Raw genomic sequence first — 23532 nt, forward strand, 5'->3', positions numbered from 1 at the left:
GATAGCTACAACAGTAAGCTAGCTATATCAGTAAGATAGCTACAACAGTAAGCTAGCTATATCAGTAAGATAGCTACAACAGTAAGCTAGCTATGTCTGTAAGATAGCTACAACAGTAAGCTAGCTATATCAGTAAGATAGCTACAACAGTAAGCTAGCTATATCAGTAAGATAGCTACAACAGTAAGCTAGCTATATCAGTAAGATAGCTACAACAGTAAGCTAGCTATATCAGTAAGATAGCTACAATAGTAAGCTGGCAGTGGCAACCAACATCCTTGCACATCATTTGTTGCAGAGAAAGCCACCACTATGTTTGTATTTTCTCACAATTGCAAACCATTAAATCCCTGTCACAATGTTTGTAACAATTTAGCTAATTATTCTGCCTTTTTCAAGCAGACAGCGCAGTGATATAAAAAGTACAGAACTATGTTTTCATTTCTGAACGGTGGATGCTCCGGAATATTAAAATGTTAATATGAATTCCACGTCCGACAAAACAGATCGATTGAAGGATGAGTGTGGTGTGGGTGTGGCGCACAACCCAAAAAAGACATTGTTATGTCTAATGTATCTTGGCCTAAGATCAAATAAGTCCAATAACTGTCTAAATTGTTGTTATTTGTGACCTCTTGCCTTTTCACACCCATTTATTTTGCCAGGTCTCAATACGGTTGGTATTATGTTGGTAAATCAGGGGTGACCAACTCCAGCCCTCATGAGTCACAGTCCTGTTTGGTAACCCTTTCTCCAGAGAATGTTATTGATCTTCTTGAGACTCAACACATTGTCCAGGTATTCGCTAATCAGTTTCAGATTAGAAATAAAATATGAAAACCAGCAGACACTACAACCTTCACGGTGGTCGGCACCCCTGCTCCAAACCAAATGAACCTAGACGCCCTTCTATAGTCAGGTTAGTATTTCTCCCACTAGTGGTTAAGGTTAGTCTTTCTCCCACTAGTGGTTAAGGTTAGTATTAGGGGAGGGTTAGCTGATCCTGTCCTCCAAGTACTGGGTCCAAGCGTAGGTCATCATTTTACAGGACACCTGTGTTTAGACCCTTGTCCCTTGACCTCTGACCTGTATCCCACCACCACTTGCAACCCCGTATAAAGCTCTGGACCAGGAACGCCCTCGGCTCACTGTGTGTGACCATTAGTAACCATGCCCACTGTGTATGACCATTAGTAACCATGCCCTCGGCTCACTGTGTGTGACCATTAGTAACCACGCCCTCGGCTCACTGTGTATGACCATTAGTAACCATGCCCTCGGCTCACTGTGTGTGACCATTAGTAACCATGCCCTCGGCTCACTGTGTGTGACCATTAGTAACCATGCCCTCGGCTCACTGTGTGTGACCATTAGTAACCATGCCCTCGGCTCACTGTGTGTGACCATTAGTAACCATGCCCTCGGCTCACTGTGTGTGACCATTAGTAACCATGTTCTCGGCTCACTGTGTGTGACCATTAGTAACCATGTTCTCGGCTCACTGTGTGTGACCATTAGTAACATTTAGAACCCTGTCAACAACAGGGTAGGATCTGGATCGGTGTTGTTCATACCTAATCCCAGTTCACAGTATTTTCAATCAATTATTTTGTTATTTCTTCAAAGTAAGTAATCTCAGTACAATGGTAGATATTTTTGGAAAAACACTTCAGTTCTTGAGGAATGTTAAGTGTTCATTTACAGTTTGTAAAGTGGACAGAAAATAATACCCTCTGTGAAAGTTACGAGACTTTAACTTCACCATTATCAAAAGGTTGAGAAGAAAGCTGTTTTGATAGCTAAAATATTTTGGCAGAGCAGAGCATGAGAGTTGAGCAGAGGGCATTCAGAAGTTCCTCTTTCAGAGGGCCTAAGTATAAAAATCCCCGTTCCATGTGAGTGCTGCATTCTTTGATAAATGTAATTATGGTTTCTGGCATTCCTTTAAAAAAAACATATTTGATGCATTCATCACGTGTCAAACCCCATCGACTAGTCAGTCATTCAGAAGACAGAAAAACAACATGTAGCACAGCGGGATAAATAAATCTCCTTAAAAAGTCAATAGGCTTCATCGTCAGTAGGACTTCCTCCGTCGTCTGTAGGACTTCCTCCGTCGTCTGTAGGACTTCCTCCGTCGTCTGTAGGACTTCCTCCGTCGTCTGTAGGAGTCCCCCTGTCGTCTGTAGGGGTTCCCCCGTTTTCTGTAGGAGTTCCTCCCAGCCATGACGCACTGTAGGAGTTCCCCAATTGTCTGGAAGGGTTCCCCCGTCTTCTGGAAGGGTTCCCCCGTCTTCTGGAAGGGTTCCCCCGTCTTCTGTAGGAGTTCCTCCCAGCCATGACGTACAGTAGGGGTTCCCCCGTCATCAGTAGGAGTTCCCCCGTCGCCAGTAGGGGTTCCCCCGTCGCCAGTAGGGGTTCCCCCGTCGCCAGTAGGGGTTCCCCCGTCGTCAGTAGGGGTTCCCCCGTCGTCAGTAGGGGTTCCCCCGTCGTCAGTAGGGGTTCCCCCGTCGTCAGTAGGGGTTCCCCCGTCGCCAGTAGGGGTTCCCCCGTCGTCAGTAGGGGTTCCCCCGTCGCCAGTAGGGGTCTTCTGTAGGAGTTCCCCCATCGCCAGTAGGGGTTCCCCCGTCGCCAGTAGGGGTCGTCAGTAGGGGTTCCCCCGTCGTCAGTAGGGGTCTTCTGTAGGAGTTCCCCCGTCGCCAGTAGGGGTTCCCCCGTCGCCAGTAGGGGTTCCCCCGTCGCCAGTAGGGGTTCCCCCGTCGCCAGTAGGAGTTCCTCCCAGCCATGCCGTACTGTAGGAGTTCCCCCGTCGTCAGTAGGGGTCGTCAGTAGGGGTTCCCCCATCGTCTGTGGTAGCTAATTGTGCTTGCAACGCCAGGGTTTTTGGCTTAATTATTGGGACCACCCATACGTAAAATGTATATGCACACATGACAGTAAGTCGCTTTGGATGAAAGCATCTGCTAAATGGCTATTATTATTATTAATTTTATATTATTGTAAAAGGGGCCACCCGGTCACTATTCCTAAAGAAAATTTGTGGGCAGAACTGAAAAAGCGTGTGCGAGCAAGGAGGCCTACAAACCTGATTCAGTTACACCAGCTCTGTCAGGAGGAACGGGCCAAAATTCGCCCAATTTATTGTGGGAAGCTTGTTGAAGGCTTCCTGAAGCAATTGACCCAAGTTAAACAATTTAAAGGCAATGCTACCAAATACTAATTGATTGTATGTAAACTTCTGACCCACTGGGAATGTGTGAAAGAAATAAAAGCTGAAATAAATCACTCTCTACTATTATTATGACATTTCAGATTCTTAAAATTAAGTGGTGATCCTAACTGACCTAAGGGATTTTTTATTTGGATTAAATATTAGGAATTGTGAAAAACTGAGTTTAAATGTATTTGGCTAAGGTGTATGTAAACTTCCAACTTCAACTGTATGTGTATGTGACTAATAGAATTTGATTTAAAGCTGATGAAGGATGAGTTGCTGCATGAACACATAATGCAGGCTCTTCAACAGTAAGAGTACCGAGTGCCTTGTGTCCCTTTGATATTTGAAGTAGAAATTGTGCACCTATATTAAATGAAGTGCCCTTTTAATATAGACCACACGGAGAATTCAGTCAATCAGATTTTTTATATGGATAATGGCTCACATTTAATGTGATTCATTTATGGCTGTCGCTCATTCTAAGGTAAAACCTGTTACGTGAACTGAACTCTCGTTTTAAATATATTTTCCTAAAGAAACATTGAAATCTAATAGTCAAATCACAGTGTAAAAAGCAGGTGAGCTGGTTTGACTCTTTTTGGCCATTTTGTGGTGGAAAACTGAGCGGGTCGACCCCGGTAACCATACATAGAAAGGATAGAAATGTTTTAGCAATACTCTTTTGGCGTAAAGCTTGCATTTAATACACCCTTGCACACAAATCATTATCACATGCGCCAAATACAACTGGTGTAGACTTTACAGTGAAACATTTGCTTATGAACCTCTCCCAACAATGCATAGTAAAAAAAATGATCATAAAATATATATATATATGTAACTAACACAAGAGGAATAAAATAAAATACACAAGGATGGAGCTACTGAATATACAGGAAGTACCAGACAAATGTGGAGCTATATACAGGGAGTACCAGTACCAGATCAATGTGGAGCTATATACAGGAAGTACCAGATCAATGTGGAGCTATATACAGGAAGTACCAGATCAATGTGGAGCTGTATACAGGAAGTACCAGTACCAGATCAATGTGGAGCTATATACAGGGAGTACCAGATCAATGTGGAGCTATATTCAGGGAGTACCAGTACCAGATCAATGTGGAGCTATATACAGGGAGTACCAGATCAATGTGGAGCTATGTACAGGGAGTACCAGATCAATGTGGAGCTATATACAGGGAGTACCAGATCAATGTGGAGCTATGTACAGGGAGTACCAGATCAATGTGGAGCTATATACAGGGAGTACCAGATCAATGTGGAGCTATATACAAGGAGTACCAGATCAATGTGGAGCTATATACAGGGAGTACCAGATCAATGTGGAGCTATATACAGGGAGTACCAGATCAATGTGGAGCTATGTACAGGGAGTACCAGTACCAGATCAATGTGGAGCTATGTACAGGGAGTACCAGATCAATGTGGAGCTATATACAGGGAGTACCAGATCAACGTGGAGCTATGTACAGGGAGTACCAGTACCAGATCAATGTGGAGCTATGTACAGGGAGTACCAGATCAATGTGGAGCTATATACAGGGAGTACCAGATCAATGTGGAGCTATATACAGGGAGTACCAGATCAATGTAGAGCTATGTACAGGGAGTACCAGATCAATGTGGAGCTATATACAGGGAGTACCAGATCAATGTGGAGCTATATACAGGGAGTACCAGATCAATGTGGAGCTATATACAGGGAGTACCAGATCAATGTGGAGCTATATACAGGGAGTACCAGATCAATGTGGAGCTATATACAGGGAGTACCAGATCAATGTGGAGCTGTATACAGGGAGTACCAGATCAATGTGGAGCTATATACAGGGAGTACCAGATCAATGTGGAGCTATGTACAGGGAGTACCAGATCAATGTGGAGCTGTATACAGGGAGTACCAGATCAATGTGGAGCTATGTACAGGGAGTACCAGATCAATGTGGAGCTATATACAGGGAGTACCAGATCAATGTGGAGCTATGTACAGGGAGTACCAGATCAATGTGGAGCTATATACAGGGAGTACCAGATCAATGTGGAGCTATATACAGGGAGTACCAGATCAATGTGGAGCTATATACAGGGAGTACCAGTACCAGATCAATTTGCAGAGACGCAATGTACTTGAGGTAGATATGTACATGAAGGCAGGGTAAAGTGACTAGGCTTCAGGATAGATAATAATAAGAGTAAAATAAAGAACAGAGCAGCAGCAAATGATGAGTGTAAAAGTGTGTGTGTTTGTATGTTTGTTTGTGTTGTGTCGGTATTTAGGAATGTGTGTTATGTGTGTGAGCATGTGAGCGTGCGTGCGTATTTAGTGTTTGAATGTGTGAGGGATTTGTGTGGGAGTGACAGTGTAGTGTCTATGAGTGAGTGTGTATATGGTGTGTATATAAAGTCTAGTGAGTGTGTGTAGGGTCAGTGCAGATAGTTGGTGCTTCTTCAGGATCGGTGGGTCCCCTGCGGGACGGTTGAGCTAACGTAGGCTAATGTGATTAGCATGAGGTTGTATGTAAGAAGAACATTTCCCAGGACATAGACATATCTGATATTGGCAGAAAGCTTAAATTCTTGTTAATCTAACTGCACTGTCCAATTTATAGTAGCTATTACAGTGAAAGAACACCATGCTACTGTTTGAGGAGAGTGCAAAGTTATTAATAAACAAATTAGGCACATTTGGGCAGTCTTGATACAACATTTTGAACAGAAATGCAATGGTTCACTGGGTCAGTCTAAAACTTTGTACATACACTTCTGCCATCTAGTGGCCAAAATCTAAATTGCACCTGGGCTCAAATAATACATTATGACCTTTCTCTTGCATTTCAAAGATGGTACAAAAAAAATACAAATAACGGTTGGTTTTTTCTTTGTATTATCTTTTACCAGATCTAATGTGTTATATTCTCCTATATTCCTTTCACATTTCCACAAACATCAAAGTGTTTCCTTTCAAATGGTATCAAGAAAATATAGGCTTCAGTGCCTGAGCTACAGGCAGTTAGATTTGGGTATGTCATTTTAGGCTACTTTTTTTTTTTAAAGAGCCGATCCATAATCATCATCCAAGATGGCGTAGCAGTTCAGACGTTCATTACCCTCCTCTTGTCGTGTCCCGTGTATATGTATATATTTACATATTTTTTTCTTTACTTATCTTTTTACATTTTTTTTTATTCTAAAAACTCAACCTCAAAGCACTCTCCTGCAACCCGCCTCACCAATTTAAAAAAGAAAGTATTATTTACCTCATCTGAATTCCACAACAGAAGCTAGCCAGAGGTTAGCCATTTTCACTGGCTAACGTTGAAGTTCAGCTAGCTACGGTTAGCTGTCCTCAGCTATCCATTAGCTCGAAAAGCTATCGCCAGTTTTTGTACAGCGCGACTAATACCAGAGCATACCGGACCTATTCTCTCTCCTTTCCCCGATTTCTACCGCAGGCTCTGGACATTTACACCTGGATCTTGCAGCTAACTAGCTGCTACCTGAGTGACTATTGGCAACGTCGGTCACGGAATTAACACACATTATTACGGAGCTAGCCAGCTAGCCAGCTGAAGAGTTCCGTCAGCCACTCCTGGGCTATTCCTGAGCTAGCCAGCTGAAGTGTCTCCTGGGCTACAACTCACCTATCCTGACCCGTTTTACTGCCGATGCGGAGCCCCATCGGGTCTTCACGACTGGACCACCGACGTTATCTGCCCGAGGGAGTTATCCAACTGGCCCCTCCGTCGCGACGTAACCTGATCGCCCATCTGCGGCCGGCTAATCGTTAGCTGTCTTTTCGGCTGCGATCTGAATAGGTCTATCGGACACTTTTCTTGGGCCACTATAACTAACTATTTTGCCAACTTGGACAGGTCCCCCCTTCCACACGGAACCCCACTAACCCACAGACGGAAACGCATGAGGTGGCTAAAAACAGACCTCCCTCCCATCTTCCACCAGCTTGCTACCTATGGCCCGGCTAGCTGTCTGAATCTCACTGGACCCTTTGATCACTCGGCTAAGCATGCCTCTCCTTAATGTCAATATGCATTGTCCATTGCTGTTCTGGTTAGTGTTTATTGGCTTATTTCACTGTAGAGCCTCTAGCCCTGCTCATTATACCTTATCCAACCTCTCAGTTCCTCCACCCACACATGCTATGACATCTTCTGGTTTCAATGATGTTTCTAGAGACAATATCTCTCTCATAATCACTAAATGCCTAGGTTTACCTCCTCTGTACTCACATCCCACCATACCTTTGTCTGTACATTATACCTTGAAGCTATTTTATCGCCCCCAGAAACCTGCTCCTTTTTCTCTCTATTCTGGACGTCACAGACGACCAATTCTTATAGCTTTTAGCCGTACCCTCATACTTATTCTTCTCTGCTCCTCTGGGGATGTAGAGGTGAATCCAGGCCCTGCAGTGCCTGGCTCCACTCCTACTCCCCAGGCGCTCTCTTTTGATGACTTCTGTAACCGTAATAACCTTGGTTTCATGCATGTTAACATTAGAAGCCTCCTCCCTAAGTTTGTTTTATTCACTGCTTTAGCACACTCTGCCAACCCGGATGTCCTAGCTGTGTCTGAATCTTGGCTTAGGAAGTCCACCAAAAACTCTGAAATCTTCATCCCTAACTACAACGTTTTCAGACAAGATAGAACGACCAAAGGGGGCGGTGTTGCAATCTACTGCAGAGATAGCCTGCAGAGTTCTGTCCTGCTATCCAGGTCTGTACCCAAACAATTTGAACTTCTACTTTTAAAAATCCACCTCTCCAAAAACAAGTCTCTCACCGTTGTCGCCTGCTATAGACCCCCCTCAGCCCCTAGCTGTGCTCTGGACACCATATGTGAACTGATTGCCCCCCATCTATCTTCAGAGCTCGTGCTACTAGGTGACCTAAACTGGGACATGCTTAACACCCCAGCCATCCTACAATCCAAGCTTGATGCCCTCTATCTCACACAAATTATTAATGAACCCACCAGGTACAACCCCAAAGCCGCAAACACTGGCACCCTCATAGATATCATCCTAACCAACGTGCCCTCTAAATACACCTCTGCTGTTTTCAACCAAGATCTCAGCGATCACTGCCTCATTGCCTGCACCCGTAATGGGTCAGCGGTCAAACGACCTCCACTCATCACTGTCAAACGCTCCCTGAAACATTTCAACGAGCAAGCCTTTCTAATCGACCTGGCCCTGGTATCCTGGAAGGATATTGACCTCATCCCGTCAGTAGAGGATGCCTGGTTATTTTTTTTAAATGCCTTCCTCTCCATCTTAAATAAGCATACCCCTTTCAAGAAATTTAGAACCAGGAACAGATATAGCCCTTGGTACTCCCCAGACCTGACTGCCCTTAACCAACACAAAAATATCCTGTGGTGTTCTGCATTAGCATCGAACTGCCCCCGCGATATGCAACTTTTTAGGGAAGTTAGAAACCAATACACACAGGCAGTTAGAAACACCAAGGCTAGCTTTTTCAAACAGAAATTTGCTTCGTGCAACTCCAACTCTAAAAAGTTCTGGGACATTGTAAAGTCCATGGAGAATAAGAACACCTCCTCCCAACTGCCCACTGCACTGAGGATAGGAAACTCTGTCACCACCGATAAGCCCACTATAATTGAGAATTTCAATAAGCATTTTTCTACGGCTGGCCATGCTTTCCACCTAACTACCCCTACTGCATTCAACAGCACTGCACTCCCCACAGCTACTCGCCCAAGCATCCCCCATTTCTCCTTCTCCCAAATCCATTCAGCTGATGCTCTGAAAGAGCTGCAAAATCTGGACCCCTACAAATCAGCTGAGCTTGACAATCTGGACCCTTTCTTTCTAAAATTATCTGCCGAAATTATTGCAACCCCTATTACTAGCCTGTTCAACCTCTCTTTCGTGTCGTCTGAGATTCCCATAGATTGGAAAGCAGCTGCTGTCATCCCCCTCTTCAAAGGAGGTGACACTCTTGACCCAAATTGCTACAGACCTATATCCATCCAACCCTGCCTTTCTAAGGTCTTCGAAAGCCAAGTCAACAAACAGATTACCGACCATTTCGAATCCCACCGCACCCTCTCCGCTATGCAATCTGGTTTCAGAGCTGGTCATGGGTGCACCTCAGCCACGCTCAAGGTCCTAAACGACATCGTAACCGCCATCGATAAGAAGCAATACTGTGCTGCCGTATTCATTGACCTGGCCAAAGCTTTTGACTCTGTTAATCACCACATCCTCATCGGCAGACTCAGTAGCCTTGGTTTCTCAAACGATTGCGTCGCCTGGTTCACCAACTACTTCTCTGACAGAGTTCAGTGTGTCAAATCGGAGGGCCTACTGTCTGGACCTCTGGCAGTCTCTATGGGGGTACCACAGGGTTCAATTCTTGGGCCAACTCTTTTCTCTGTATACATCAATGATGTCGCTCTTGCTGCTGGTGAATCTCTGATCCACCTCTACGCAGACGACACCATTCTGTATACTTCTGGCCCTTCTTTGGACACTGTGTTAACAACCCTCCAGACGAGCTTCAATGCCATTCAACTCTCCTTCCGTGGTCTCCAACTGCTCCTAAACACAAGTAAAACTAAATGCATGCTCTTCAACCGATCGCTGCCTGCACCTGCCCGCCTGTCCTGCATCACTTCTCTGGACGGTTCTGACTTAGAATTTGTGGACAACTACAAATACCTAGGTGTCTGGTTAGACTGTAAACTCTCTTTCCAGACTCACATCAATCATCTCCAATCCAAAGTGAAATCTAGAATTGGCTTCCTATTTCGCAACAAAGCATTCTTCACTCATGCTGCCAAACATACCCTCGTAAAACTGACCATCCTACCAATCCTCGACTTCGGCGATGTCATTTACAAAATAGCCTCCAATACCCTACTCAACAAGCTGGATGCAGTCTATCACAGTGCCATCCGTTTTGTCACCAAAGCCCCATATACTACCCACCACTGCGACCTGTACGCTCTCGTTGGCTGGCCTTCGCTTCATAATCGTCGCCAAACACATTGGCTCCAGGTCATCTACAAGACCCTGCTAGGTAAAGTCCCCCCTTATCTCCGCTCACTGGTCACCATAGCAGCACCCACCTGTAGCACGCGCTCCAGCAGGTATATCTCTCTGGTCACCCCTAAAGCCAACTCCTCCTTTGGTCGTCTCTCCTTCCAGTTCTCTGCTGCCAATGACTGGAACGAACTACAAAAATCTCTGAAACTGGAAACACTTATCTCCCTCACTAGCTTTAAGCACCAGCTGTCAGAGCAGTTCACAGATCACTGCACCTGTACATAGCCCATCTATAATTTAGCCCAAACTACTACCTCTTCCCCTACTGTATTTATTTATTTTATTTATTTTGCTCCTTTGCACCATATTATTTATATTTTAACTTTGAACTTTCTTCAAACTACAAATCTACCATTCCAGTGTTTTTCTTGCTATACTTTATTTACTTTGCCACCATGGCATTTTTTCCTTTACCTCCCTTATCTCACATCATTTGCTCACATTGTATATAGTCTTAATTTTTCTACTGCATCATTGATTGTATGTTGTTTTACTCCATGTGTAACTCTGTGTTTTTGTATGTTGTCGAACTGCTTTGCTTTATCTTGGCCAGGTCGCAATTGTAAATGAGAACTTGTTCTCAACTTGCCTACCTGGTTAAATAAAGGTGAAATAAAATAAATAAATAAAAATAAATAAATAAATAAAATAAGAGGTTTTAATTGACTATATAGAAGTCTGGCTCTGGGGTAGAAGTGTATCGCTGCCTTTTGATCCGAGAGCCAATGCTCCGGTACCTTTTGCCGGACGGTAGCCGAGTGAACAGTCTATGGCTTGCGTGGCTGGAGTCTTTGACATTTTTCCAGGCTCCTCCCTGACACCGCCTGATATAGAGATCCTGGATGGCAGGGAGTTCGGTCCCAGTGATGTAGTGGGCTGTCCGCATCACCCTTTATAGCGCTTTGCATTCAAGGGCGGTGCAATTGCCATACCAAGCGGTGATGCAGCCAGTCAAGATGCTCTCGATGGTGCAGCTGTAGAACTTAATGAGGATCTGAGGAAACATGCTAATTATTTAGGAAGTCCAGGATCCAGTTGCAGAGTGAGAGATTCAGTCACAGGGTCCCTAGGTTGGTGATGAGCTTGGAGGGGACTATGGTGTTGAATACCAAGCTTCCATTCCTCCTTTCACGAGGGGATTTATGGCTGATTTAAATCGTCAACCCTGTTACGGTCAACTCTGTTACTTTATTTGGCACGTAATAGATTTTTCTTTGACCTCTTGAGATGGTAAAATGTTTTTTTTAATGAAGTTCAACATGTGCTCTTTATGACCGACTGTTAAAATGAGTTACACTTCTCAAGAGGCACCGAATCGGTGGAACGACCCTACAGTCAATTCCCAAGCAAATCAAAGTGAGCTATGTACCATATAGTTAATACACATTTAGTATGGGCTTGTGTGTTATTGTAGTGATAGGGCAGTGTTTCCCAGCTTCAGTCCTCCAGTACCCCAACAGCACACATTTTTTTGTTGTAGATCCGGACAAAAACACCTGATTCAAGCCATTGAGGACTTGATGATTAATTGATATGTTGAATCAGTTGTGCTTTGTCTGGGGCTACAATACAAGTGTGCTGTGTACTCAAGGACTGGAGCTGAGAAACACTGAGTCTGGGAGTCAGGCCATTCTAGCCGGCTTGGGGTGCAGTAAGCTGAGCCTGGTCACTAGGGTTTTTTAACCTGTTTGGGGTACAGTAAGCTGAGCCTGGTCACTAGGGCTTTTTAACCTGTTTGGGGTACAGTAAGCTGAGCCTGGTCACTAGGGCTTTTTAACCTGTTTGGGGTGCAGTAAGCTGAGTCTGGGGGCCAGGCCTTTCTAGCCTGTTTGAACTCTTTGTTATAACAGATGTCAACTCCTACTGATGATGGAGGAACCCCTACTGATGATGGGGGAATCCCTACTGATGATGGGGGAATCCCTACTGATGATGGGGGAATCCCTACTGATGATGGGGGAATCCCTACTGATGATGGGGGAATCCCTACTGATGATGGGGGAATCCCTACTGATGATGGGGGAATCCCTACTGATGATGGGGGAATCCCTACAGTACATCATGGCTGGGAGGAACTCCCTTCTCTTCCTTACGCTTCACCACACCCAACACTAGCAATAACCTAGACATATCTGTGGGTTGGTGTGTGTGTGTGTGTGTGTGCGTGCGTGGATGTGTGTGTGCGCGCATGTGTGCATGGGCGGGTGCGTGTGTGCGTACGTGTGAGACCCCTTTCGCTCTCCCTCTTCATCCCTTTTGTTAATTATATCGTTTACTTGCTTTGGCAATGTTAACATATGTTTCCCATGCCAATAAAGCCCTTGAATTGAAAGGGATGGAGAGGGAGAGAGAAAGGGATAAAGAGAGCGGGAGAGGGAGTGGGGACAGCGAAAGAGAGGATGTGTGTGTGTGTGTGTGTGTGTGTGTGTGTGTGTGTGTGTGTGTGTGTGTGTGTGTGTGTGTGTGTGTGTGTGTGTGTGTGTGTGTGTGTGTGTGTGTGTGTGTGTGTGTGTGTGTGTGTGTGTTTTTGTGTGCACGTGTGATTCACTGGTGTTACTAGACACTATGATTCCTCCCTAGAGCTCCTGTAAGCCCCCTCAGTGAGTGGGAGGGGAGACGCTGTTTTCATGGAACATTTGGATGAGGGAAGGACTGGTCATCTGTGTTACATTTAGTCTCACTCTCACCCAGACAGACAGACAGACAGACAGACAGACAGACAGACAGACAGACAGACAGACAGACAGACAGACAGACAGACAGACACCTTCCATAACAAAGCCATCACATACAAAGAGATGAACCTGGAGAAGAGTCCCCTAAGCAAGCTATTTATTTAAAAAAATGTAAATACAAAAAAAAATATGTAAACATAGGACAAAACACACATCACGACAAGAGAGACAACACACCACTACATAAAGAGAGACCTAAGACAACAACATAGCAAGGCAGCAACACATGACAACACTGCATGGTAGCAACACAACATGGTACAAACATTATTGGGAACAGACAACAGCGCAAAGGGCAAGAAGGTAGAGACAACAACACATCACGCAAAGCAGCCACAACTGTCAGTAAGAGTGTCCATGATTGAGTCTTTGAATGAAGAGATTGAGATAAATCATGAGCGAACAAAAAGATAACTACTAGACACATTAGAAAAAACATTACAAAAAAACAGCGCAAACTAGAATGCTATTTGGCCCTAAACAGAGAGTACAAAGTGGCAGAATACCTGACCACTGTGACTGACCCAAACTTAAGGAAAGCTTTGAGTATGTACAGACTCAGTGAGAATAGCCTTCAACGAGCTGTATAAGGCCATTAGCAAACAAGAAAATGCTCATCCAGATGCGGCGCTCCTAGTGGCCGGGGACTTCAATCCGTTTTACCTCATTTCTACGAGCAGGTTACATGTTCAACCAGAGGAAAAAATAAACTCTAGACCACCTTTACTCCACACACAGAGATGCGTACAAAGCTCTCCCTCACCCCCCATATGGCAAATCTGAGCATAACTAAAACTAAAGCAGGAAGTACCAGCGACTCGCTCAATATGGAAGTGGTCATATGAAGCAGATGCTAAGCTACAGGAAGTTTTGCTAGCACAGACTGGAATATATTCCGGGAATCTTCCGATGGCATTGAGAAGTACACCACATCAGTCACTGGCTTCATCAATAAGTGCATCGATGACATCGTCCCCACAGTGACCGTACATACCTACCCCAACAAGAATCCATGGATAACAGACAACATCTGCACTGAGCTAAAGGGCAGAACTGCTGCTTTCAAGGAACGGGACTCCAACTCGGACACTTATAAGAAATCCTGCAATGCCCTCCGACGAACCATCAAACAGGTAAAGTATCAATTAGAGGTCGACCGATTATGATTTTTCAACGCCGATACCGATTATTGGAGGACCAAAAACCAGCTACCGATTAATCGGCCGATTTATTTATTTATTTATTTATTTATTTGTAATAATGACAATTACAACAATACTGAATGAACACTTATTTTAACTTAATATAATACATCAATAAAATCAATTTAGCCTCAAATAAATAATGAAACATGTTCAATTTGTTTTAAATAATGCAAAACAAAGTGTTGGAGAAGAAAGTAAAAGTGCAATATGTGCCATGTAAGAAAGCTAACGTTTATGTGCCTTGCTCAGAACATGGGAACAAATGAAAGCTGGTGGTTCCTTTTAACATGAGTCTTCAATATTCCCAGGTAAGAAGTTTTAGGTTGCAGTTATTATAGGAATTATAGGACTATTTCTCTCTATACAATTTGTATTTCATATACCTTTGACTATTGGATGTTCTTCTAGGCACTTTAGTATTGCCAGTGTAACAGTATAGCTTCCGTCCCTCTCCTCGCTCCTACCTGGGCTCGAACCAGGAACACATCGACAACAGCCACCCTCGAAGCAGCGTTACCCATGCAGAGCAAGGGGAACAACTACTCCAAGTCTCAGAGCGAGTGACGTTTGAAACGCTATTAGCGCGCACCCGCTAACTAGCTAGCCATTTCACATCGGTTACACCAGCCTAATCTTGGGAGTTGATAGGCTTGAAGGGGTGGGTATAATTTGTGGAACGTTCCAACAGGAATCTGTTCCAAAAAACATAAAGTAAAAGGTTGCCAACCAACAACTCATACAAAGTAGCAACGCATACAAACCTAGCCAACTAGCTGCCGAATAGGCATCAACTCACCACGTAGCTTATTCTTAATGTTTGTCCATAGGCAACTAGAGTGAGGACAGACATTTTTTGGAATAAACGTGATGAGTGAAAAACGCAATGAAATAGACCACTCCCTACCCGGTATCTTATTCTGCCGCTATACAACTTTGTATGCGTTGTTTTTTGGCAACCTTGTTATTTACGAAGTTTTTGGAATAGATTCCTGTTGGAACGTTCCACAAATTATACCCGGCTTGAAGTCATAAACAGCTTGAAGCACAGCGAAGAGCTGCTGTCAAAACGCACGAAAGTGCTGTTTGAATGAATGCTTACGAGCCTGCTGCTGCCTACCACCGCTCAGTCAGACTGTTCTATCAGATATCAAATCATAGACTTAATTATAACATAATAACACACAGAAATACGAGCCTTAGGTCATTAATATGGTCGAATCCGGAAACTATCAACTCAAAAACAAAAGTTTTTTCTTTCAGTGAAATATGGAACCGTTCCGTATTTTATCTAACGGGTGGCATCCCTAAGTCTAAATATTCCTGTTACATTGCACAACCTTCAATGTTATGTCATAATTACGTAAAATTCGGGCAAATTAGTTCGAAACGAGCCAGGCGGCCCAGACTGTTGCATATACCCTGACTGCGTGCAATGAACGCAAGAGAAGTGACACAATTTCATGTTAGCAGGCAATATTAACTAAATATGCAGATTTAAAAATATATACTTGTGTATTGATTTTAAAGAAAGGCATTGATGTTTATGGTTAGGTACATTGGTGCAACGACAGTGCTTTTTTCGCATATGCGCTTGTTAAATCAACACCCGTTTGTCTAAGTAGACTGTGATTCAATGAGAAATTAACAGGCACCGCATCGATTATATGCAACGCAGGACACGTTAGATAAACTAGTAATATCATCAACCATGTGTAGTTAACTAGTGATTATGTTAAGATTGATAGTTTTTTATAAGATAAGTTTAATGCTAGCTAGCAACTTACCTTGGCTTCTTGCTGCCCTCGCGTAACAAGTAGTCAGCCTGCCATGCAGGCTCCTCGTGGAGTGCAATGTAAGGCAGGTGGTTAGAGCGTTGAACTAGTAACCGGAAGGTTGCAAAAACGAATCCCCCCTGAACAAGGCAGTTAACCCCCATGCCTAGGCCGTCATTGAAAATAAGAATGTGCTCTTAATCTGACTTGCCTAGTTAAATGAAGGTGTAAAAAAAAATAAAAAATGTAAAAAATAAAAAATCGGAAAAATAAAATCGGCAAATTGGTGGCCCAAAATACCGATTACCGCTTGTTATGAAAACTTGAAAATCGGCCCTAATTAATCGCCCATTCCGATTAATCGGTCGACCTCTAGTGTCAATACAGGACTAAGATTGAATCCTACAATACTGGCTCCGACGCTCGTCGGATGTGGCAGGGCTTGTAAACTATTAAGGACTACAAAAGGAAGCACAGCCGTGAGCTGCCCAGTGACATAAGCCTACCAGATGAGCTAATTAACACCTATGCGCACTTTGAGGCAAACACTGAAGCATGCACGCTCTCCGTAGCCGATGTGAGTAAGACCTTTAACCAGGTCAACATTCACAAGGTCGCGGGGCCAGATGGATTACCACGACGTGTGCTCCGAGCATGCGCTGACCAACTGGCAAGTGTCTTCACTGACATTTTCAACCTGTCCCTGACCGAGTCTGTAATACCAACAACTTTCAAGCAGACTACCATTGTCCCTGTACCCAAGAACACCAAGGTAAGCTGCCTAAAAGACTACCGACCCATAGCACTCACGTCTGTAGTCATGAAGTGCTTTGAAAGGCTGGTCATAGCTCACAACAACACCATTATCCCAGAAACCCTAGACCCACTCCAATTTGCATACCATCCTAACAGATCATGCAATCTCTAATGAACTCCACACTGCCCTTTCCCACCTGGACAAAAGGAACACCTAAGTGAGAATGCTATTCATTGACTACAGCTCAGCATTCAACACCATAGTGCCCTCAAAGCTCATCACTAAGCTAAGGACCTTGGGACTAAACACCTCCCTCTGCAACTGGATCCTGGACTTCCTGACAGGCCACCCCCTGGTGGTAAGGGTAGGTAATAACACATTTTCCAAACAGACTGACACAAAATTAAGGAAACTTTGACTATGTACAGACTCAGTGAGCAAAGCCTTGCTATTGAGAAAGGCTGCCGTAGGCAGATCTGGCTCTCAAGAGAAGACAGGCAATGTGCCCAATGCCCACAAAATGAGGTGGAAACTGAGCTGCACGTCCTAACCTCCTGCCAAATGTATGACCATATTAGAGACATATTTCCCTCAGATTCCACAGACCCACAAAGAATTAAAAAAACAATCAAAATTTGATAAACTCATATATATATATATATACAGGGTGAAATACCACAGTGCCATCACAGCAGCAAGATGTGTGACCTGCTGCCACAAGAAAAGGTCAACCAGTGAAGAACAAACACCATTGTAAATACAACCTATTTTCACATTTATTTAATTTCCCTTTTGTACTTTAACTATTTGCACATCATTACAACAATGTATATAGACATATGACATTTGAAATATCTTTATTATTTTGGAACTTTTGTGAGTGTGATGTTTACTGTTAATTTTTCATTGTTTCTTTCACTTTTGTTTATTATCAATTTCACTTGCTTTGGCAATGTAAACATGTTTCCCATGACAATAAAGCCCCTTGAATTGAGTTGAGATAGACAGAGAGAGAGACAGAGACAGAGACAGAGACAGAGAGACAGAGAGAGAGAGACAGAGACAGAGACAGAGACAGAGAGAGAGAGAGAGAGAGACTACTCCAGCGGACTCTCTTTGATGTTTACAGTTTAGACATCATGGGAGAGAAAAGAAAGGAGTGCCTTAGTAGTAAAACATATAATAGCCCAGTTTCTTAGAGAATAACGGTTTTGGGTCATTTATAAAAAACTATAGTTTTTTAACGCTGATTTCCTTTATCGTGTTACACCTGCACTCCAAATGGACACATATGTTTAGCCTGCTCCTTTCACCAAGTTGGGATCCTTCGCTGAGTAGTCAGCTTTGACATAGTCAATGCATCAGCATCAGCTTCTCCTAAATGTTTGGTATACCGTTTGTGAGGTGAGGTGAGTGTGTTTGTTTGTGTCTTTGTGTGTGTATTACCTGTGCCTGCTTGCCGCCCGGACGCCGTTCTGTGGCAGCGCCTGGGTCTGTCCCGAGTACAGATTATACCGCTGCGGGTACGAAGCACCCCGAACTTCCCCGAACCATGTCAACACCCACAGGAAAAGAAACATAACTGATCCCGCCATACGAAACAACAAAACCTAACTTTTAAGTGAAACTCGTAAATAATCCTCCCGTTTGTTAATTAATTTTTATTCCACACGAATAGCGGAGAAGTAAATTCCGATCAGCCGTGATGCACTGTCCCTCTCCAGAGTCGGGTAAGTCCATACTATCGACCCATAGTTAGGCTACAGCGGGATGTGAGACAGTATCTCCAACCCGTCTTCACTTCAACATCGATACTATAGTCCTCTGATTGATAGCACTTATATTGCTTTCAATGATGTCCAAAAGCAGCTGCTATTCACTTTATAATTCTTGTAAATGTGCCAAGACGGAGGCGGATCTGTGAGCCTGCTGTTGTTTTTCCCGACGTTCAAATAAGCTACAGTTTCCGAGAAAAAGTTTAAGCTTTTAGTAATTTAGTAAAGTTATTGCGAAGCAAAACTGCAAAGAAGGTAGCTGGAGTTTCAAGGGCAGGAGAATTGGAATGACTATGCTCCCCCTGGCCAAGTTCCCCTTCTCTCTCCTTCCCTCCCTCCTTTAGTGCGTTGCCCGACCCCTCCCTAGGCTACATATACAGCACTTACGCACATTTTTCACAGATCTAGGACCAGTTTAAACTCCCCAAATTCAGGTCAGCGGAAACTCTACATTGACATTAGACCAGTGCCTGGGAACATCTTGCGCTAATTCAACTCCCGAATGAGAACATCGTCTATATTTACTGTCACTTATCTGACCGCAGCACCGGTATACAGTATCTGCTCTTGGACAAACGGATGAGTTTTCTTGAAAAATAACTGAGGAGTTAGGTGTGTTTAGTTAGGGATGTCTTTGAAAACGTCTCTGTGGAAAAGAGACTGGGAAGTTGATTACATACACTTACTTTCCAGTTGCAATCCTACTTTCTGCACAGACTATACAGTTGAAGTCGGAGGTTTACATACACTTAGGTTGGAGTCATTAAAACTCGTTTTTCAACCACTCCACAAATTTCTTGTTAACAATATATAGTTTTGGCAAGTCGGTTAGGATATCTACTTTGTGCATGACACAAGTAATTTTTCCAACAATTGTTTACAGACAGATTATTTAATTTATAATTTACTGTATCACAATTCCAATGGGTCAGAAGTTAACATACACTAAATTGACTGTGCCTTTAAACAGCTTGGAAAATTCCAGAAAATTATGTCATGACTTTAGAAGCTTCTGATAGGCTGATTGACATCATTTGAGTCCATTGGAGGTGTACCTGTGGATGTATTTCAAGGCCTACCTTCAAACTCAGTGCATCTTTGCTTGACATCATGGGAAAATCTAAAGAAATCAGCCAAGACCTCAGAAAAAAATTGTAGACCTCCACAAGTCTGGTTCATCCTTGGGAGCAATTTCCAAATGCCTGAAGGTACCACATTCATCTGTACTAACAATAGTACATAAGTTTAACCTCTCTGGGGTAGGGGGCAGTATTTTGACATCCGGATGAAAAGTAAACTGCCTGTTACTCAGGCCCAGAAGCTAGGATATGCATATAATTGGTAGATTTGGATAGAAAACTCTAAAGTTTCCAAAACTGTTAAAATAATGTCTGTGAGTATAGCAGAGCTGATATGGCAAGCGAAAACCTGAGAGAAGATATCCATTGACTGCCTATGCAGTATCAATGATTTAGGACTCAGATTGCATTTCCTATGGTTTCCAATAGATGTCAACAGTCTTTAGAAATTGTTTCAGGCTTGTATTCTGAAAAATGAAGGAGTAAGACCACTCTGAGTGAGTGGACCTGGGAACTCCCAGAGCTGTCTTTTTGCGCACGACTGAAAGTGCGCCTTTCTTGTTTTTCTTTTATATTGACGAAGCTATTGTCCGGTTGAAATATTATTGATTATTATGACTAAAAACAACCTGAGGATTGATTATAAACATCGTTTGACATGTTTCTACAAACTTTACTGATACTTTTTGGATTTTTCGTCTGCCTGTTGTGACTGCCTTTGAGCCAATGGATTGCTGAAAAAAAACGTGCCAACAAAACTGAGGTTTTTGGATATAAAGAGGGACTTTATCGAACAAAACAAACATTTATTGTGTAACTGGGAGTCTTGTGAGTGCAACCATATGAAGATCATCAAAGGTAAGTGATTAATTTTATCACTATTTCTGACTTTTGTAACTCCTCTACTTGGCTGGTAACTGTTTGTAATGTTTTGTGTGCTGGGCGCTGTCCTCAGATAATCGCATGGTATGCTTTCGCCGTAAAGCCTTTTTGAAATCTGACACAATGGTTGGATTAACAAGAAGTTCATCTTTAAGCCAATGTATCACACTTGTATGTTTTATTTAATCTTTATTATGAGTATTTCTGTTTTTGAATTTGGCGCTCTGTCTCCTAGAGATGAACGTACTTTGGTGCGAAAAGTGCAAATCAATCCCAGAACAAAAACAAGGACCTTGTGAAGATGCTGGAGGAAACAGGTACAAAAGTCTATATATCTACAGTAAAACGAGTCCTATATCGACTTAACCTGAAAGGCCGCTCAGCAAGGATAAGCCACTGCTCCAAAACCACCATAAAAAAGCCAGACTACGGTTTGCAACTGCACATGGGGACAAAGATTGTACTTTTTGGAGAAATGTTCTCTGGTCTGATGAAACAAAAATAGAACTGTTTGGCCATAATGACCATTGTTATGTTTGGAGGAAAAAGGGGGAGTCTTGCAAGCCGAAGAACACATCCTAACCGTGAAGCACGGGGGTGGCAGTATCATGTTGTGGGGGTACTTTGCTGCAGGAGGGACTGGTGCACTTCACAAAATAGATGGCATCATCAGGAAGGAAAATGATGTAGATATATTGAAGCAACACCTCAAGACAACAGTCAGGAAGTTAAAGCTTGGTCACAAATGGGTCTTCCAACTGGACAGTGACCCCAAGCGTACTTCCAAAGTTGTGGCAAAATGGCTAAAGGACAACAAAGTCAACATATTGGAGTGGCCATCACAAAGCCCTGACCTCAACCCTATAGAATATTTGTGGGCAGAACTAAAAAAGCGTGTTTGAGCAAGGTGGCCTACAAACCTGACTCATTTACACCAGCTCTGTCAGAAGGAATGGGCCAAAATTCACCCAACTTAATGTGGGAAGCTTGTGGAAGTCTACCTGAAACGTTTGACCCAAGTTCAATAATTTAAAGGCAGTGCTACCAAATACTAATTGAGTGTATGTTAACTTCTGACCCACTGGGAATGTGAGGAAAGCAATAAAAGCTGAAATAAATCATTCTCTCAACTATTATTCTGACATTTCACATTCTTAAAATAATGTGGTGATCCTAACTGACCTAAGACAGGGAATTTTTACTAGGATTAAATGTCAGAAATTGTAAAAAAACTGAGTTTAAATGTATTTGGCTAAGGTGTACGTAAACTTCCAACTTCAACTGTATGTCCTCATCTGAAGGACCATTGGGCTCCATGATAAGAGGTTAAAATCAAATCCCCCCCCCTCCCCCCCAAAAAAACAAATCCGCAAACAGTTAGCGTCACAAAAGTAGTGGCATAGACCACTAGGCCTAAGTCATTACAGATGACACAATATTTAGTGACTTACAAATATTTCCATTGATATACCTCTTAAGTTCCTGATACACTCTTAGAAAAAAAGGTTCTGGATAGAACCAAAAAGGGTTAAATGCTTGCTTCATATATGGCAGCCCTAAAGGTTCTATATAGAACCAAAATTGGTTCAACATAGAACTCTATAATCGAACCCAAGGGTTCTATATGGAACCAATTTTGGTTCAGTGAAGACGAACCCCTTGGTTTCTGATGAAAGAACCTGACAAAAAGGTTCTATATAGAACCTTTGGGCTGCCATATATGAAGCAAGCAATATAACCCTTTGGTTTAATCCAGAACCTTTTTTTCTAAGAGTGTAGCCTATTCTCTAAAATCCATTCATTCATGCATTTGTTAGACTATTCATTCCCGTTCAAATTATCTAGTATTAGGGTCAGTGGCGATTTTAGCAAGTAAATCTTGGCGGGGCAAACCCCCCACCACAAAAAAAGAGTGATGCATGCCAGCAAAGCCACTACACAACTCAACAAAAAACAGCCCAACAGCAGTCCCAACACCTTACCACTGTTACACCTGGCTATCAGAGGAGCCTTGTCTGGCAGTGTTACAGTTCATTCAGCCTCATTTACTGCCTTTTAAAAAAACATAGCTGATATGGCTGACTTGCTTATAAATGTGGTTTCTACTGACAGTTGAGATATACAGACTATGGCATAAGGGGACGACAAGCGGATAAGAGGAAATCCGTATTTTCGATTAACCTCTACGGGCCACGGGGGCAGTATTGAGAATTTTGAAAGAAATATGTGCCCATTTTTAACTGCCTCCTACACCAACTCAGAAGCTAGGATATGCATATTATTAACACATTCGGATAGAAAACACTCTGAATTTTCTAAAACAGTTTGAATGGTGTCTGTAAGTATAACAAAACTCATATTGCAGGCAAAAACCTGTGAAAAATAGATTTAAAAAAATGAGAATTTTGTGACTGTACTATTTAGTGTCATTGTTTTAAAGATACCACAGTGAGAAAGGATTCAGTTCGCAACTCCTACTGCTTCCACTAGATGTCAACGATCTTTAGAAAGTTGTTGGAAGCATCTGTCATGAATACAGACCGAATTAGAAAGCTTACAAGTTGACACGTCATCACTTCATTTTTTGCGCCTGCGCATGAATCTGAGAAGAGTGCCTTTGTCATTATCGTTTATTCTAGACACTTGATAGGTTGTGTGAAAATATTACTGATGTTTACTGATGTTTCACGTTAAAAATGGAACAAAAGATTAGTGCTAAACAACGTTTGACATGTTTAAACAAACGTAAATAGATTATTTACTAGGTTTTCTTTAGCTTTTCGACGTGACTTTACACTGCCCACCTCATTTTGTGGGAGCCTACTGAACGCTAACTATTTGGACATAAATTATGAACTTTGTCAAAAGAAACCACATTTGTTCTGGACCTGGGATCTCTGGCAGCGCCTTCTGATGGAGATAATCAAAGGTAAGGGGATATTTAGAATGTTATTATCGATATTAGATGATACTAATGCTAACGGTATAGCTTA

The 23532-nt window shown here is 42.9% G+C and overlaps 1 protein-coding gene across 2 annotated transcripts in view; it reads right to left on the bottom strand.

The window, feature by feature from the left end:
• Positions 1 to 18912, bottom strand: part of LOC115161938 (EMILIN-1) — a 91368-nt gene extending 72456 nt beyond the window's left edge. For both annotated transcript variants that reach the window (XM_029712787.1, XM_029712785.1), the window contains exon 1: positions 18250 to 18912. In XM_029712787.1, coding sequence (XP_029568647.1) covers positions 18250 to 18398 — 149 coding nt within the window. In that variant the 5' untranslated portion in view covers positions 18399 to 18912. The remainder of the gene's footprint in view (positions 1 to 18249) is intronic.
• Positions 18913 to 23532: the final 4620 nt, after the last annotated feature.

The sequence above is a fragment of the Salmo trutta genome, chromosome 25, assembly GCF_901001165.1.
Source record: "Salmo trutta chromosome 25, fSalTru1.1, whole genome shotgun sequence".
NCBI classification, from domain to species: domain Eukaryota; kingdom Metazoa; phylum Chordata; class Actinopteri; order Salmoniformes; family Salmonidae; genus Salmo; species Salmo trutta.